General features: G+C 39.3%; 1 protein-coding gene across 1 annotated transcript; it reads right to left on the bottom strand.

Annotated features, from left to right (window-relative positions):
- Positions 1-14,843: 14,843 nt before the first annotated feature.
- Positions 14,844-17,268, bottom strand: LOC106639010 (mitochondrial import receptor subunit TOM40 homolog 1). Its single transcript, XM_014352438.3, has 6 exons — positions 16,838-17,268; positions 16,262-16,376; positions 15,936-16,189; positions 15,697-15,858; positions 15,295-15,444; positions 14,844-15,180 (listed from the first exon to the last, which is right to left on the bottom strand). Exons 1-6 carry the CDS (start codon positions 17,001-17,003, stop codon positions 15,041-15,043), a joined length of 987 nt encoding a protein of 328 aa, XP_014207924.2. The 5' UTR covers positions 17,004-17,268; the 3' UTR covers positions 14,844-15,040.
- Positions 17,269-19,795: the final 2,527 nt, after the last annotated feature.

Below are 19,795 nucleotides of genomic sequence, written 5' to 3'. Positions count from 1 at the left end.
TTTGTTGCCTGATGGGAAAAGAGGTATGGGTCTGTTTAGTCTGTTCACTCACTTTGAGTTCATTTTTTTTTTTTTTTTTTTTTTTTTGTTTGATGGAGCGGGGAGGGGAAAATCTTCATAGACATCCCAGCTAATCCGGTGGTAGTGTCGGATTCACCCGGTGTGCCTACCGACTAAAAACTAGTCTCCCCGCATCAGACAGGTCCGCGAGGACCACTCCCCTAGAAGACAAAAGGGCATAAGAGGAGAAAGAAGAAGGAAAATAACGGAGAATTTCGGAGGCCACCTCGCTCTCGAAGAGATGAGAGGAGGGGTCACTTACGCATCTGGGCGAAGCTCGAACTTTGAGTTTAGCGGAACAGTGGAACTCCTTTTCAATATGAACGTTTACAATGAAATAAGCAAAAAATGTCTATGTGAATAGCTCCAATGTGTAGTCGCTGGCATGCCAATAAAGACAAAAGCAAACTACTTATTTCAGTTCCAGCAAGATGGAGCAAGACCAAATCTAAAAAAGATTGTTACTTCTGTCAAATAAACGTTGAGGGTATCAACCAATCAACACGATGTAAAATTGTGTATCCAAACGTTAGTAGTATGTTGAAACCTGAATACACGAAACAACTTTTGAAAAATAAAGATTTAACAACCGATAGTGTTAATACAGAATATAAAGACAATGATGACGGAAACATGAATTACACCAGCGAAGACGAAGAGGACGAAGAAGAAGAAAGAGAAGTAGAAGATGGTGATTCTGATGATGATTTTATAAAAGAAAAAAAGAAAGACAATTTAGTTACACAGAAATATACCCAAGCTGAACTAAACGATCTTGTCAGAAATTTAGGTTTGTCAAAGGGAGCTGCGGAGTTTTTAGCTTCTGATTTAAAACGAAGAAATCTTACAGTAGACACGAAAGTGACAACATATCGAAACAGAGAACAAAATTTTAGAAAATATTTTTCCCATAATGCGGATTCATCATTATTCTACTGTAGTGATGGTAATGGATTAATCAATGAAATAAAAAAAAAGTGGATTTACTAAATATCCCTGCTACTTGTGTTTGTGGGACAGTGGAGATAGAAAAAATCATTTAAAAAAAAAAAAAGAATGACCAAGAAGAACAGCTTTTACTCCTGGATCATCAAATGTCATCAACGCACCTTTGGTTGATTCATCTAAGATTCTTCTTCCTCCACTACATATAAAGCTGGGCCTTATGAAACAGTTTGTTAAGGCTTTGGATAAAAACGGAGATTGTTTTGTATACAAGATGAGCGCCACAGAAAAATTCGCGTGGGTTAGTTTCAAAAATGTTGCCACAAATTTCTTAGGGAACCATGAAAGTGATGATTACAAGAGAATAGTAAATGAAATGGTCAAAAATTTCGGTAATTTAGGTTGTAATAAGAATTTAAAGCTACATTTCTTACATTTACACCTTAATGAGTTCCCAGAAAATTTAGGTGACTATATATAGTGAGGAACAAGGTCAAAGATTCCACCAGAATTTGAAAGAAATGGAACGCCGCTATCAAGGAAGATGGAATGAAAATATGTTGGCAGATTTCTGCTAGAATTTAAAGCGAGAAGTAGAGGTTCCCGAAAACAAGCGCAAGAGGAAACCATCACGCAGAAGCTTTGAAGACAAAAGACAAAGGTATAGTAAGAGACAGAATGAATAAAAAAAGTTGATGTGATTCTACCAACGTGAGATGCAAGGGGACTCACGCTAATCAAGCATTCCGAGACGTGAGAGGCAAGGGGACTCACGCTAACCAAGCACCAAGAGACGTGAGAGGCAAGGGGACTCACGCTAATCAAGCACCCCGAGACGTGAGAGGCAAGGGGACTCACGCTAATCAAGCACCCTGAGACGTGAAAGGCAAGGGGACTCACGCTAACTAAGCACCCCGAGACGTGAGAGGCAAGGGGACTCACGCTAATCAAGCACCCCGAGACGTGAGAGGCAAGGGGACTCACGCTAATCAAGCACCTCGAGACGTGAGATGAGGCAAGGGGACTCACGCTAATTAGGCACCTCAAAGGGAACATAAGCCTGCTACGTCCACGTCGTTGTTCCTGGGTGAGGCTAAGAGTAGGTTGAATATAAAATACAAAAACCCTAAGGTGATGGAGAAGAACAGACCTCGGATTCGAATTCAGCGACCCAAAAAACATAAGACTTACATGGTTTGGTCAGTTCCATTTTTTTTTTTTTTTTTTTGTGGAGCTGTGTAATTAATATTTTATCATTTAATTGAGTGGCCAGTAAGCGTCCCGGGTCGTTGGGTGTGATAAGCACTTGTGTTATTAATATTACAATTTTTAATTTTCGCGCGTTGTGGGTTATGTCTTAGGCAGTGCCTCTTCACTACTGTCTGCTCGGCGGAATATTCTCTCTAGATCACGTAGCTATATATAGATGATCTAGGAAAAAAGTTCCGATATTAAATCCGCTTAACCCAGCGCTGGTGCTGGCTTGAGTACCAGGCGCAAACCATCAACACAGGCGCTCCCTATCTTTTTTCTTTTTTTGTCTAGAGCTTCTACCCGTGCCGGCTTGTGTACAAAGGGCAAACCATCAGCACAAGTGCTCCCTATCTCTCTACCTTTCTTTTCTAGAGCTTCTACCTGTGCCGGCTTGTGTACCAAGGGCAAACCATCAGCACAGGTGCTCCCTATCTCTCTACCTTTCTTTTCTAGAGCTTCTACCTGTGCCGGCTTATGGACCAAGGGCAAACCATCAGCACAGGTGCTCCCTATCTCTCTAAGTATCTACCTTTTCTTAGTGGATGTTGCAGACTAGACTCTGATGGTGTCTTGCATACTGGCGCCAGATTCGGCAGGCTTTCCAAACCCAGTAACGCCGTTGTACGGGCGAGAATGGACCCTATAGTCCATTATTTATGCGTATTAGTTCGAAAACCGAGTGTCTTTCTGTTTCTAGGGGGTCTGTTCCTGCTCTGGTAGTTTCGTCAGTGGGTGTAATAGGTCTAGTTTAATTAGAGGGAATATCAGAAAGGGTTGCTTTCGTGGTATCTATATAAAAAGCCATATCAATTCTAATCTTTTGGGGGGTGTCTTTGGGGCAGCTAAAAGCGGGCAGGAGTTCAGGATTTTGCGAGAGCGTGTCTGCATTCAAATTTATTTTTCCTTCTTTATAAACAACTTTATTGTCATATTCGTGCAATTTAATTTTCCAATGCGCTACTCGCGAAGTCGGATCTTTAATCGAATCTAGCCAGACTAGGGGTCTGTGATCGGTGCACAAGGTAAATTTTTGCCCATATGAATAAGGTCGGAAATATATCACAGCGAAAACCATATCGAGCAATTCCTTCGTGGTATATTTGATTTCTGCAAAATTCAAGCTCCTTGAAGCATAAGCAAGGTAGGACTTTATCAATCTCTCCCCGAGTTAGAATGGCTCCTAGGACAAGATCGGAGGCGTCTGTAGTTACAATAAAGGGTCGCATAAAATCGTGATAGTGTAATAGAGGTTGGGTACATAAATGGAGAGGTGTGAGTAAAGGGGGTGCGCGAAATAATAAAAACGAGTATTACAAGTTAGACAAAAAGTTTATTTAATAAAACTGCCGACCGACGTAGAACACAACAGATACAATTTACTGACTTTATAGACTTACAACCGACTTATCAGACAAAGACAATGAAGCAAGAACCGACGAGAGGTGTGGAAGGCACGGTGGCTTACACTGTACTAACCACAGGGCCCGCAAGTATCACCTTGCCTGTGGCGCTGTCTTACACACTATATATACAGCCTATTGAAAAGTCGTACATGCCAACACTTTCTCCCGACTTAAGATAGCTAAGTATATAAGACAAAAATTATAATTTAAAATAGATAAATAGAACAATAAATGTGTGTTCTTGACTCGGCTCCACGGCTCTGGGAATGCACCCAAGCAGTCCATGAGTCGGTCCATGGCTCCTTTATCGCCTATCTAAAACAGAGACAACTTATTAGTTACCAGTCAGAGTCGCAAAAGCTGTTCGCGATTCTGCTAGCAAATTTTTCATGGAGCTCGATCGGTAGAGGTTTTGTGAATATATCGGCCATCTGTTCTTTAGTATTCAGCCATCTGACTTTTACTCTACCATAATTTACACATTCTTTAACATAATGCTCATGAATTTCTGTCTTATGTCTTAATTTACCACTGCCTATAATTTTAGCATTTTGCTCAGCTGCCTTATTGTCGCACCATAGATCTGCCGGACACAAAGTATTATTCAGTATGATTTTAATTGAATTATCAACTGCCATCAGTTCTCTACATGCTTCACTCAGTGACACATACTCTGCCTGACATGTTGACAACGACACATACGTTTGTTTGTGAGTTCTCCATGCCACTGAGTCTCCAAAGATTTTAATTACGTAACCACTTGTGGTCAGAGACCCTTTACAGTCGCCAAAACTGGCATCGGAGAATGCTTCCAGCCCTTGCTGCCTTCCACAATATCTTAGACCATAAGATTTGGTCCCTGCCAGATACCGAAACACTCTTTTAACCATATTCCAGTCTTCGTTAGTCGGACTTATTTGATGCCTACTCAGCACATTCACTGCATAGCTTATATCCGGACGTACAGTATTGGCATGTAATAAGCTCCTAACAGCCTCCCGGTAGGGAACGCTTTCAGTCGATCTGAACTCATTCAAGTCAATCTGCCTTTCTGATTGCTCTCTTTGTTTTCTTTGATGATTTAACACGTGACCTGTGACCATAGAAGTTTTCACTGGCTTAGAATCATCAAACCCAAACTTTTTAAGTATCTTATTTATGTAATTGGTCTGGATTAAAGTTAGAACTTGGTTTTCTCTGTCTCTTCTGACTTCAATGCCTAAAAACGATTTAACTTCTCCTAGGTCAGTCATTTCAAACTCACTTTGCAGTCTTTCCTTCACAGACTTCAATTTGCCAGAATCATTACTTGCTATAAGCATGTCATCAACATAGAGAACCAATATCAGGATTTTATCTGCCTCATGCCAAGTAAACAGGCAAGGTTCCAAGATGTGAGATCTCAGACCTATTTTCGTTGCTGCCTCAGAGAATCTTTCATGCCATTTTTCGGCCTGACTTTAAGGCCGTAGAGGGCTCTCTGAAGCTTGCATACCTTGCTTTGTTTTTCCAGATCGGAACAGACCAAACCCTCTGGTAACTCCATATATATCTCGTCGTCAAGAGAACCATTTAAAAATGCCGTTTTAACGTCAAGCTGACATGTATCTAAATTTAATTTATTGATTACAGCCAAAGCAGTCCTTATTAAAGTCAGTCTTGACACCGGGGCGTAAGTCTCCGCAAGATCATACTTATTTTTATCTTTAAAACCCCATATTACTAGCCGTGCTTTGTGTTTCTCCCATCCTTGAGCATTAACCTTTTTCTTAAGAACCCATTGGGAATCGATGATATTCGGACGTTTACCATTTACCAGTCCTGTAGGTCTGTTTACCAACTTTCAGACTTGATTCTTTGCCATTGAGTCAAGTTCTTCTTGGATGGCTTGATTCCAGCCTTCTTTATCCTCAGCCTTCATTGCTTCTTTATATGAAGCTGGATCTGTATTTATTCCTGCCAGCAAAGAGTGGTAAACTAGATCTTCCGCATAAATGGCATTATTCCCTGACGTTTCAGTATCACTGTTTTTAAAAATTAGATCTTTTGTTACTTCTTCCCCGAGAGCTAAGCCTGCAAAGCTGACGTCCTTTACACGACTTTCTTGGACCAAGTTGGCCTCCATTGTCTTTTCGGCCTTCCTCTTTTCCGTTGTACCACCGGGGGCGCTTCCTCCAATGACTCTGTCTCTTCTCTTTCTTTTTCGAATTTTAAAAACCACTCGTCTAATTTAATATCTACAGTCACATTTTCCCAGTTTTTAATTGAATTTTTACCAAAAACGTCTCCATACACAAAACGCTCGTTAAATCTGACGTCCCGACTTTCATAAAACTTTCCTTTGTCCGGACAAAGCAGACGATATTCTGTCGGCGTGTATCCTACCATAACTGCTCGTTTCCCTTTCGCATGGAATTTATTTTCAATGTTTCTCTTAACTCTCAAATACGCGATGCAGCCGAATCTTTTCATCTAAATTAGGTATGTCCTTTTATTCGGAGCCAGCTTCATTAAAGGGATTTTCATGTTATTTGAGCGATGCGGAGTACAATTGTACGCAAATACAGCTGCGTTTAGTGCCAAGTCACACATGTTTTCCGGGAGTCCCGAATCACATATCAGAGCTCGGACTTTCATTTGAATTGTTTTGTTCAGCCTTTCTGACGTGCCCTTATGTTCAGGGGTATCCGGACAACTCAGTTGGAGTTTAGCTCCAAGGTCATTTAATATTTTTCGCACGGAGCCCCCCGTGTACTCGGTACCCTGATCAGACCTCAGATAACACACTTTAGCTTCAAACCCAAAAAGATTTCTACAGCCTTTAACAAAATTATCTAAACATTCACCCATATCACTTTTGTTTTTCATCGGGTAGGCAATTGCAAATTTGGAATAATCATCAATAAATACCGAAATAAATCTGAATTTTTTTGGGTAAGAGGGTGGACTAATAATTCCCATTGTATCTGAATAAATTATTTGTAGAGGTTGGGATGCTCGTTCGCGTACCGAAGAAAAAGGCAGTTTTTGGGATTTTGTTCTCAAACACACATCACAAGCTTAATCACATCATCAAATACGGCTTCTTTCAGACTTTTTACTTCCGGATAGTTTTTCTGCAGTTCCCTTCGATACCCCAACGAAGCATGGCCCAGTCTGATATGCCACAGCATGGCCCCGTTGTTATCTTTGAATTTTTTATAATTTTCGCTAAACGGACTTTGAATGTCTCTTATTCCTTCGGTCAGGACTTTTCCGACTTCATGAAATTTTCTGTCATTTATTAAAAATACATCTTCAAAACTGTCATTATTTAACTTACCGACTGAGCTCTCTGAATTTTTCAACTTATTATTTAATTTTATATCTGCGGTTAAATTTTCAGGAATAGTGTGTGTTTTTGACTCAGCCGTCAAGACTTTCATTCTTTTGTTGTCCGACTTAACAAATTCAACCATTCAATAGGGTTTTTCATATATTCCCGATATCCAGACATTTTCAGTATTAGGATCGAAAATACTAATCTCCTTGTCATCTAAATAGATTGACAAGCCAATATCAGCAAATTTCCGCAGCGACAATAAATTCCCGATCAAGTCGCGAGCACACACCACTCCCTGCAACTCAACGTCGTTATTGCAATTTTTAAGCAGCAAATTTCCCACTCCCTCCGTTTTCAAGTCTGCGGATGAGTCTAAGTTTGCACATTTTATTTTACCAATTTTGTTTCTGTCAATATTTGTAAAGAATTTTTCTGACTTTGCAAAATGATCAGTAGCTCCTGAATCAGCGACAGATTTAATTTTATTTTCTCCATTCGATTCTGAATTATTCATCCAACCTGCAGAGTTTGAAAACAGAGTATTGAAAGGCTCGATGAACGTCAGAGACTCACCTTTATTTGACTCTGAAGCATCTCGTTTTCCCTTCGTCTCCTGGCCCTGGTCAGAAACTTTCTGCCTTTTGGGATATTTTTCGTCCCTGACGTTGCTAGAGTCCCTTTTCTGCCCAAAGTTTCGGGAATTGGAGCGGCCTTGGCCACTGTCACGGCCACCGCCGCGGCCACCTCGATTCCCTCGACTTCTACGGCCCTGCCTTTTAAAATCCCATGAATCAGACTTATTTTGCTCACCACATCTCGGGCTGCTTCTTTTGTGAGCTGGGATGTCATACACGAACGTGCCACACGTGTAACACTTCTTGAGTCCGGTACCTGCCTTCGGACACTTGTCAGCCATTTGGTTCCAGTCATCACAGTTGAAGCAACGAAGACGGTCCTGGGGCCAAGAGGCAGTCAAAGCTGCCCTCGTGGGGCGACCTCCAGTGGCTTCTGCTAGGACTTCTGACTCGACCTTTAACATGTACGACATGAGGTTTTCATATGTCACACTCTTTTTATCTCTGCTTTGCATTTTAAGCGTGAAGTCTGTCACCTGCACGCTTGGTACCGCTCCGATTATGGCAGTATAAAAGGCATCTCGCTTTTCATCTTCAGAAAAGGGACCAGACGTACTTATAGTCTCATAATTTCTGACCAGTTCTTAAAATTTTTCTATGAATTTGGCAACCGATTCTTTCCCTTTGTAAAATTTAATTTCATGCAATTTTTTACGAATCGCGGCCGTTGTAAGGGGCGTCTCCCCCTCTTTAAGTTTTTTCAGACTTTCCAATATTTCAACCGGATCTTGCAAAAGAAAAGTTCTTAAATGATATTTTTCTGTTACTCTACTTAATAAAATATTTCTGACTTTTAACTTGTCTTCTTTGATCATGTCTTCGTTAGTAAAGTCCGTATTTTTAATCGAAGAATCAATGTCATATAATAATCCTTTAGACTGGAGTTCAGACTTAAATTTCTCAAGAAAAACTTTGAACTTCATATCTTTAGACAGATGGTAATCGCGAGAAGTTCCGCGCTGCCTTTAGATAAATTTTCATTTTTTTGTCATTCAAGAACGTTTTCAATTTGTCTTGCAGACTTACCTGTCTTCTGTCGTTGCGAGGAGTTAATGACTGCAGGGGTGCCCTGGTTGACGATTGGGCCTCGGATGACTTGACCCTGTTTACCCGCTCGCCCAACCGGGACAATCTCTGGTCAAAATTGCGCATGACCAGAATTATCTCCTCCCTTGTTCTCTCAGCCTCCTGCCTTTCTTTCTCTGCCTTCCTTGCCCGTTCTCCCTCTGCTTTCCTTGCCTCCTCGTTTGCTTTCTCCTGCCTTTCGATCATCTGACTAACCGCGGCCAACATTGAGTCGAAACTGGCTAGCATGGTGTTTTCTGAAAAATTTTCATTTTTCTGTTTATCTGCCATATGCAACTTCGTTTTGCTGACGTTTATTCATTTATATTTGTTTTCAATGGTTTGCACTTTCTTTATTTTAAGTTGGGTATTTTCCGGTGTGCGTGACGGGGAAGAGGGGGCTGCTTCGTGTACAGACTTATTTCCGCCTAATTTCTGCCAAAGATTTTTACTGTCTACATTTATCTCATCAAGGTTTCGGACTTCTGACATTTCAGACTTTTTCTTATCTGACATTTTAAACACATTGACTGACTTTTCAAATAACCTGGGTTTATCACGAACAGGTTCTTCGCATTCCCCGTCTTCCCTGAATAGATTTTCTGGCAACGTCACTTTGCCTTCCTTTTTACAAAGGAATTCAACGATGTATTTGTAATCGTCACCCATCAGGTAATCTAAAACAAAAGACGGACATTGTTTTCAGGGAGTCAACTAGAAATCGACCGAACGCAAGCCGAATCTAGTCAACGTGGCCCGAAGCGTGTTCTCGTGCTCGAACGCAAAGCAAGATTGCACGCTGGGCACTCACACAGACGCGCGCGACCGAACACAAGTCTATCGTGACTGTGCGAGTCACACGGAAAATAATTTCGTTTACACACCTTTGGCGGGAATATCTCTTTGCCCGACACATGCCATTATTCCCCTTTTATCTACCAACAAGATAGCAGCTTGTTGTCACCCCTCTGACTTGACTTGGGATGAAATTCCCCGACATATTCTCGACAGAGCATCGATAGTTTGCTCGTCTAAAAGAAAATGTAAACTTTTAAAATATCAGCCTTTTCTGACTAAATTTGAAAACCGCCTTGAATATTTATTGCCTAGAGTTTAATTAATTAAAAAGCACCGGGAAAAGACATATATAATTTTCTGCCGACACACGCTCAAACTTTCCCAGTTCAGACATTTATATTGTAACGCGCACACAACAGTCGAAGCGACAAGAACAAGAGACGCGAGAAAGCACGAAAACAAAACACAAACGGCCTCGTAATATGTTTTCAGTCAAAAAGCCCCGCGTCATCACGAGAGGGAGAGAGAGAGACCAAACTCTCTCTTCAGCCGCAAAATGTTGTCCCCCTCTCGATCCACCCCGCTCTTGCATGTGCGTGTCGCGCTACCGACGCCACGTGTTTCTTGGAATCCCAGGCATTTCTCAGAATGCACAAGAAATCCCCTTTTTACCTGACGTCGTAGCGTCCAACCTAGGCATCACTCAAGAAAACAAAGTGTTGACCTACCTCTGATCTTGGTTCCGGCGTCCAGATTTGCTCCACTTTCCTCGACCGGCGTCGACAACGCCTGGTCGACAACGGACTCGGCCTGGTCACCAGAGGTCACGCTCTCGGCCGCTTCCTCGATCGGACTCTCTTGTCCATTCTTTGCTGTTTCAGCCCTTTCCGCCATCCTCCCTTTTATCACTCTCACCCACACAAACAAAGATCACGGGCGGTGGAAGCGAGTCTGGGGCCCGTAACCTGAAGAGGTGTGAGTAAAGGGGGTGCGCGAAATAATAAAAATGAGTATTACAAGTTAGACAAAAAGTTTATTTAATAAAACTGCCGACCGACGCAGAACACAACAGATACAATTTACTGACTTTACAGACTTACAACCGACTTATCAGACAAAGACAATAAAGCTAGAACCGACGAGAGGTGTGGAAGGCACGGTGGCTTACACTGTACTAACCACAGGGCTGACAGGGCCCGCAAGTATCACCTTGCCTGTGGCGCTGTCTGACACACTAAATATACACAGCCTATTGAAAAGTCGTACATGCCAACAATAAAATTTTCTGGAATTTACGAAATGCTTCTGTCTGCGGTTTTTGCCGAATAAATGAAACACCTTTCTTTAATAATAAGTTAAGAGGGATTGCGATTTTAGAAAAGTCTCGAATAAAACGACGATAGTACCCCACTAATCCCAAAAATTGTTTAATGTTTTCCGCAGTTCTATAGGTACGGGAAATTTAGCCACCACCCGAGTCTTGTTGGGGTCTGGTCTAACTCCCCTTTCTAAAATGATGTGTCCCAATTAAACAACCTCCCTCTCAAGGAATATACATTTGCCCGGTTGTAAGGTTATCCCTACTGAAAATATTCAGGTGACTTGTCATGTCATTTGTCAGGTCAAAAGCCGTGCCAATTTACCATTTGGAAGTGTTATGTGAATTTTTATAAGCTAGATTCTCGGCGATTCAAAAATGAGGAAGTAAAACTTGTACTTTTAACTGCTTAAAATCTGTGGGAATAGCTTGTATAAATAGTTTTAAAAAAAAGCATCCAGTGAAGGGATGTAAACCTGGTCAGGATCATTGGTAGTCGAGTGTCTATTTACCATTTGGCCAGAATGGATTAGACACTTGAGACAGAATTTACGTCCTTATCAGGTACATCTAAGACTAATGTTTATTTCATGATTTCGTGAATAATATTTACTGCCTAAGTTATCTAATTGATAATTAACTTTTTGTAAATGTACATTTTATATTGTTTCGTGTCTCTTAATACGTTTATCAACAGTAACTTTAGTAATTGATCTTACAACTACTTTTCGTTCACGGATTTTACTTAAACTTTACATATACTTTTGATTCTAAAGGAAAATAGTCCATTTATAAAAGTGTAATAAATTTGTTGTAATTGCTACAACAAAGATGTAGATTATCTATTTCTTTTTAATACTTTAATGTGAGTATCGAATACAAGTAAAATAAATAATTTTTCACTCATTTGTACAGTACTCAGATAAATTATACAAATTCTTGCAACGTAAGCGTATACATACAAAAAGGTTTTTTCGAAAACTATTAGATTCAAACAAAAATTTGGAAATTGTTATTTTAACTAGAATTGGAAATTGTAAAAAGCATTATCTTGAATACATTTCTGTTGGTATTCGATACGCACATTAAAGTATTAAAGAGGAAAATGTAATACACAACTTTGTTGTAGCAGTTATAACAAATTTATAACATTTTTAAAAATAGACTTTTTCCCATGGAAAGTGAAGTATCTGGAAAGTTTAAGTAAAATCTGTGAACAAAAAGAAGTTGTAAAATTAATTACTAGATTTACTGTTGACGAACGTATGAAGAGACACGAAACAATGTAAAATGTACATTTACAAAAAGATAATTATCATTAGGTAACTAAGGCGGTAAATGTTATTTACGAAATCATAAAATAAACATTAGTTTTAAATGTACCCAATAAGGACGTAGATACTGTCCCAAGTGTCTATTCAATTCTGGCCCAGTGGTAGAGACATTCGACTACCAACGATCCGGACCAAGTTCAAATTCCTTTACTGGATGCTTTTTTTTACTATTAATATAATCTATTCTCACAGCTTTTAAGCAGTTAGAAGTACAAGTTTTACTTTTTCAATTTTGAATCGCCGAAAATCTAGCTTATAAAAATTGACATGACACTTTCACATGACACTTCTATTTGGTAAATTGGCACGTCTTTTGACCTGACATGTCACCTGACAAATAACATAACAAGACACCTGAATATTTTCAGTAGGGTAGTTCCATGGTTGTCAACCGCCCTAATAGTTTATTCGATTTTTCATTATGTTGCTGAAGTGAAACCGCATATATTACAATGTCGTTGATATATACAAACAATTCGATGCCTTGAAGGCCGCTTAGAATTTCATCCATTAAGGCTTGAAAAGTCGCAGGGGCTCCTTTGAAAAGGTAGTAGAGAAAGCAGTCTTTGGGGCATCATTTGGATCTATGGGCACCTGATGGAAACCAGCTAGAGGCCAAATCAAGGGTTGAATTACAAGTATTTGCATCCACCTAATTGGTCCGAAATTTCATTTATATTTGGTTAGGGATATGCGGGTGTGATGGTGATCGTCTTTTCATTCAATGCACGAAAGTCAATAAAACCTCCAACGTTTCTGTCCCTTCGAATCGGATTTTTTGGGGACTATCCAAACCCTCGAATAGCCCAAGTAGGTCTGCCCGGTTCGCAAGTTTGCGCCGCGAGCCCGTCGAATATTCACGCTCGACGAGCGTACACACATATTTTGTATTTCTTGTTATATTATTTTGAATATATATTTTATTTTAATATAATATTCGCGAGTGCTTACTCTTCTCTGTATGTGCCCTGTCCCCCCTATGTTGTGTTAAAGTCGTCGCGAGAGGCGACGCTCAGTCGCACATTATTAGCTATTATTTCAACTATACATTCTACGAAGAAACAAAAAAATGTTGTAAATACAGCTATAATTTATAGTTAAAATAGCTAATAATTTCTGACTGAGCGACTTCCGAGGTCGTCGCGATGCTTGACCCCGGCGGTGTCTCGGAGAACGAGACCCGCGTACATCTCTTACAGGAAGTGTCGCCAAGGTTACCCGGGTAACACAGGCCCGGTCGAGATTGCGAATTCCACCTCGTTCAATCCGCATCTGTGGCACCCCGTAACAACACTAATATAGTACATAGTTACATCCTCTGGCGCGAAGTATGATGGATCATTATTTTTTACTGCTATTAGAATAGTTTTTAAAAATTCTAAGGAGTGAGGAAAGAGGTTAGACATGATTAATATTAAGAGAACATGAGAATGATGCTTTCATTAAAAAAAAAAATTCGCAATTAGTATATTTACAGCTCTGTCGATATACGTAATTTTTTTTATCACCTTGAAGTACAAAAAGTTATTTCTTTTATTTAAAAATGATAAAAATTGTATGTATTCGGCATTTTTAATTTTTTTTAGTTATTGACTCAAATTACATCCTATTTGCTGTATGACTCTTACGTGTATATCTATATATACCATCAAAAGAAGCTTAGTGTTTTGTATAAGGTCTTCACTAAGTAATTCAGCAGCCAAGCTCGGACCTACCGTTTGCCCGCTCACATCGCCACCGTCGGCCCCATAGAGATAATATTATTATATTATCTCTATAGTCGGCCCACCTTCGGTACTTCGGCAACCGAGTTCAGACCTCCAGTCCGCCGAACTAGAATTTATGATCGGGTATCTCTATGAGCTGCCCACTGATGATAAAATTTTGGATACGATTCTCCTTCATTGTATCTCGTTAATTGGTTTATCAGTAGGAGACCCAATATTGATTGAATTTAATTCCTGAAGCATTCATTGTTTCTATTTTCAAAAAACGATTCCCTGAGAATTGCAGTATTTGAGGAAACCCTAGAGATGACGATGTTATTTATTAGAACTTTAGATATAAATTCACACTGATAAATATGTGTTGGTGAGGCCCAAAAATCTGTTACTACCAAAAAATTATACAACATGATATTTACACTACATGATAAACCTAAGATTTAATCACTATTAAGGTGGTTCTTCACCTAACACATTTACTTAAACTTACAGAGAAACTTGGAGGGATTGTTATTAAAGTTATAAGACATCTTCTCTTAAAATTTCAAGTCCCTTTATCAGTCAAATTTTTGAAAACAAGTCAGTCAAAAAATGCTGCTAAAAAATTTTCATCTTTCTAATAATATAACAAAAGTATGGGCTAATCAGGGAAATAGTATACGATATTTAATCGTAAATGTAATCAGTTATCGATCATGCAGAAATCGGCGGCAACGTCTGCTTGAGTAGGAGTGTACATGCCATTTTCAGAACCTTGCGTCAAAAAAAAATGTTTTCATAACTCTTACTCTGACTTTATTAGCATGTTTATTTGTATGTAAATGCAATGATATTACAGTCAAGTGCCAGTACAACATATTTTATGTTGCAAATAATACGCTAATCGAAAATTAGAAAACCACAGGGTCCTGTGTCGCTTTGATACGGCACCATCGTGAAGAACCACCTTAAGTCACTCGTCATAGGTATAAATAATTTGCAAGAGTTTTAGAAATTCATTAAAATATGTTATTTTTGTGGTAAACAGTTAATTAAAAAATGAAGGGGAATAAGCAATACTTTTTAGATTTTCATGATTACAAATATAAAATTTGAGCTCTGACTACTATTGTTGACATAATTTGCCGTGGCGTTTTCTTGGCTGCTATAACTCAATTGTTCCTTATTGAATGGGATAACCATTTAACCAATAATTAAGCCACATCCTAATCTGAATTGATTTTTACAATGGTTTATCATTCCACTCAGTACAAATGTAAATGGTAGTGGCTGTAATCTCTTTTCCAATGTAGCGCCAACCAACCAGTTTGTGTCAATGCTCCCTGTAAGTAATGTGTCAAACATTTTGCAATACTTTAACTACATAGACAAAAAATAACTCCTAATAAAAACAGTATTAAAAAAAAATAACTACAAGTAATTCAAAGCAAACTAACCTTTGAAAGTCAAATCTGCTTTAGGTAGATCAACTTGATATGCAACAGTAGATTTGCACTCTTGCATTCTATGTATAAGTTCGAATTCTACTCCGAATTGCAATTGTTGACTAGCCCTTTGATAAAAACAAAGGTGAGCACCAGCAAAACCTGAAAACATACATTTTTTTTAATGCTGTCAAATTTTTTCTAGTGGTATAATTTGGTGCAATACAGTTCTAGTCACAGAAATATGACTTTTAAACTCAAACTTATAAATTCTTGATAATTTGTAAGCTCAAGTTGTACTAAAGTAAAAATTAATTGACAAACAATATGAAGTAAAAGATTTCAACTTCCTTGATTCAAAAAAGTATTTTTGTTGCTGAACAAGGTAAACTTTGTTTTATTTTAAAATATGACCTATGTTTCCACTAATAGTGCTGTCTCCATTTGAGTAACGACCGGCAGCTGACAAGATTGTAATGTATCCTCCAGGAACTGTCGGTCCTTTTTGATAAGCTAATTCTCCACCCAAAGCTAAGTTAGATGTTACACTTTTGAGATAATGTAATACTAATAAGCCTGATGGAGCAACAAAATTTGTAGGTATCAAATACATTTTGTAAACAACACAATCTTTATATTATACGTATAACTACCAGAATTATTGAGGATGTCTAGGTTTGCTGAAGTTGCAGAGAAAGAGTAAGTATCTCCACGATAATCTGTTGTCATCTGAAGGGCTGCTAATTTGTTTTTTTGAAATTGTGCAGCTACTTTTCCTCGAATTCTGTCTGTGAACTGATGAATAATGTTTGCATTGAGATTTCCACTTGGATCAACATCTCCTAGAAGGACTGGAAATGTTTCTGATGGTGATATTTGTTTTGTTCCTACATAAGTTGCCCCAAACCTAAAATAATCAATTTCATGAGATTTTTCATGACTATTTTGTAAAGCATTGATTAGTACAAAGATGAGTCACCTGTAACCAGATGGCATCATAGAACTCATAACAATGGTGTGGGAGATTTGAAAATGACTACTAAGACCTTTGTTTAACATTAATTTACCTCCTTCAAAGTTCATTGGAAAAATGTCTGTGGATAAAAAACGGCATGACATGATAGAAGAATCCAAAAATAGAATAGAGGAAATTTTAAAGATCTTTTACAAATATATGATTTCCTACTTGAGTGTCAAGACATCAATGAGATCAGTAATTAAACATTCATCAGACTGACTAACTGAATTACATTAATTGTAAAAGTAAGATTTAATCAGTGCATTAATGCATGAAAATATTAAAAAGTTACTCAATTCTTTGGAGGGAAAACATATATTATTTGACCATGACATTAGACTCCTGCTCAGTAAGTATTTACAGCAGGCCAGCATATTACTATTAAATGAAGACGCTTATAGAAGCACAGTTAGCAAAGGCTAGGTGCTTTAAACATAGGACAAGCAGCTTGTTACCCACAATCTTTCAACACAGAATTGAGCTACTTCAGGCGTCTGTTTGATTTATTACTGATAGAATGTAACTACAAAAACTCACCTTTGCATTTCTTATGTAGCTCCTCCATAGTGCCAGGACTCTCCAGCCTACTGCTCTCATTGTGGCTACTAATAGAGTTTTCTTTATCGAGGCTTGGCGGGGCTAGTGACGGTTGGAGGCTCAGTGGTGGCGAAGGTGGCACCGTCGAGGCTGTTACGTTGCCCATGACACGCTAACTCTTGTCTGGAGCTCTTTTTTGTTGGTAACGATCGACGACTGTTTCTAAGTCGTTGACAGCCAGGTCTCGCGTACTAAAGAATGGTAGACAACAAGGTGTTTTAAAACTGAGGGCACAATAGTAGGAAAGGGAAAAAACGAAGAGGGGATAAACTCGTGAAGTACGCTCTACTACGCACGCGATGTATTTAAGGTTAGGCTGCAATCACACGTCTGCACTGCGGTGTGCAGTTATTCTTATGCATAGACAAAAAAAATAGATTCCTTGTTCTTATACGTACGGCGCTGAAGCTGAAGCACAAGTAGAAAGAGACACAATATCAAACGTGCATGGGTGCAATCCGCAATCGCCGCCAGCAGTTACAAATGTAAGACGTGAGGACGTGACAACGTTGCGTGGTTGGGGGCGCTACTGTCGATTTACTGGTGATGTGATCCGCAATCCCGCCAGCAGTAAAGCAGAGGACGTCAGTCTACTTGCTCTTTTTTGTGACATTTTTGCTGTGATGTGTGATCCCGCGCAATCCCGCCAGCAGTAAAGCTGTTATTTCCATTTTTGTTTTTGGCACTTGAAACTACTTTTTTTGGTCTGCGTGTTTGTTTACGTCTAGCACAATATGCTTTGTTTACAATCAGAAAATGTCACGAAAAAGAGCAAGTAGACTGACGTCATCTGCTTTACTGCTGGCGGGATTGGGGATCACATCACCAGTAAATCGACAGTAGCGTCTCCAACCACGCAACGTTGTCACGTCTTACAAATGTAACTGCTGGCGGCGATTGCGGATTACACCCCATATCTGTCTTTCTCGCACGTTGCTTACCGTGGGGAGCCGGTGGTAATCTAAGGCCAGCTGATGCAACTTCAGGTTGCCAATCACCACACAACCCGGAGCGCTTACTGGCCGCTTTGGTAATTAATAAAATAATTAAAATAATACCAACGTCAATCACCACACAACCTGGGGCGCTTACTGGCCGCTTTGTTTATTAACGAAACAATTAAAATAATACAAGTGCCAATCACCACACAACCCGAGGCGCCTACTGGTAACTTTATAACTTAATAAAGATTCAAATAATAACAAAAGCACATATTACTTAACAACCCAGGGCACTTGCAGATCGCTTCCTGAATCAGTTAAGCTTTAAATAATAGCTTTAACAATCTTGGTTAAATAGTAAATAGCGCACACAGCAGAACGTTATGCTTTCTATATTAATGAAGTAACATGGCAGCGCCTTGGGTTTCCTGGTATTAAGCACTTGTGTTATTTTTTAATTATTTATTAGTTAATAAAGTGTCCAGTAAGCACCCCGGGTTATGTAGTAATTGGCTCTTGTGTTATTTTATTAATTGACAAAGCGGCTAGTAAGCATCTTGGGTTGTATGGTGATTGGTGCTTTTGTTATTATTTAAGTGTCCAGTAAGCGTTTCGGGATACTGGGTTATTGGGGTTGTTGGGTTATTGGGTTTAATACTTTGGATGCCACTATCAGAAGCACGCTCACCGTTGGCAACGTGCAAGAGAGACATATAAACATGTTCGATGTTGTGTCTCTTTCTACTTGTGCTTCAGCACCACACAATAATGAGTAGTCTATTTTTCTTATATGTATATGTAAGGAGACAGGGGTCTGATTGAGTTTTTATTTTCAAATACTTCAAATCCCACTCTGGACAAAAATTTTATTTAATAAATGAGGTTTTTTTGGCGGGAATTTGAGATTCATTAAAACCTACTAATTGCCTTACCATCTTACACCTACCGTTAATTAACCAACGTATGGCTAAATACACTTTACAGTGTCAAAATAGCCATGTCTAAGCCCTCTTATAGGGGACGATGATGAATATAAAAAAAAAAAAATATATACTGTTAAACATATATTCATATACCTTGGCCAGGCCCTGGTCTTAGCCATTGGATCACATTCTTGTCGGGTTTTTACCTTGGCCAGACCTTGGTTTTGGTCTTATTATCATATTCTTGTCGGGAGAGGCAGATACCCACGCTTGGTGCTGTGTCTTTTTCTACATGTATTTTAGGCTTTAGCTCCATACATATGAACGAGGAGTCTTCATTTCTAAAATGCTTATGTCTTACATTGTGTCCAGCTCCAGCTGCTAATAAGCGGTCCATTTCTTTTGTTGCTATTCTAGGACCATAAAGAGGATGAAGAGTGCCATCTTCATTTTCGTAGACTGTAAGCCAGGTCATAATCATTGCCATACAAAGAATAGACCGCTTATTAGCAGCTGGGTCAGTGAGGCTCGCGTAGAAAGAGAGAAGACGAGGGCAGTAAGTCCTTCTCTCTCTTGTACACTTACGGAGTAGGGTCGTATGTTGTAGGGGCACAGGCAGGAGGACGGAACAGAGGCATCGACGCACACTCCTGCCTGCACATTCACGACCCCACTAACCCCACTCTGTAAGTGTGCGAGAGGGAAAAACTCACTCAGAGACATAAGTAATATAGACTGCTCGTTCTCATGTACGGCACTGAAGGCTTCAGTCGACCTCCAAAAATATAGATATTCATATGGTTTAATAAAATCGACCATATGGCATTACTTAGTAGTAATTACTTTAATTACCACACATAACTTCACGTACATCTTACACCGTGCTCTCTTTACCAGAATGATAAAATCAGAGGCTGTAAAGTTACATATAGGTCGTGGTGGTAACGCTGCTTAGGGTGTTTTCCGCAATCGTCACCAGCAAATAATTTAAATTTGCGCTCTACGTTACCGTCAGGTCGGTAAGTCAACTACCT

This window comes from Copidosoma floridanum, unplaced genomic scaffold, assembly GCF_036245765.1.
Source record: "Copidosoma floridanum isolate Cflo_tuat_1 unplaced genomic scaffold, Cflo_Japanese_pri ptg000005l, whole genome shotgun sequence".
In the NCBI taxonomy this organism is placed as follows: domain Eukaryota; kingdom Metazoa; phylum Arthropoda; class Insecta; order Hymenoptera; family Encyrtidae; genus Copidosoma; species Copidosoma floridanum.
This window is presented reverse-complemented; position numbering and strand designations above follow the sequence as displayed.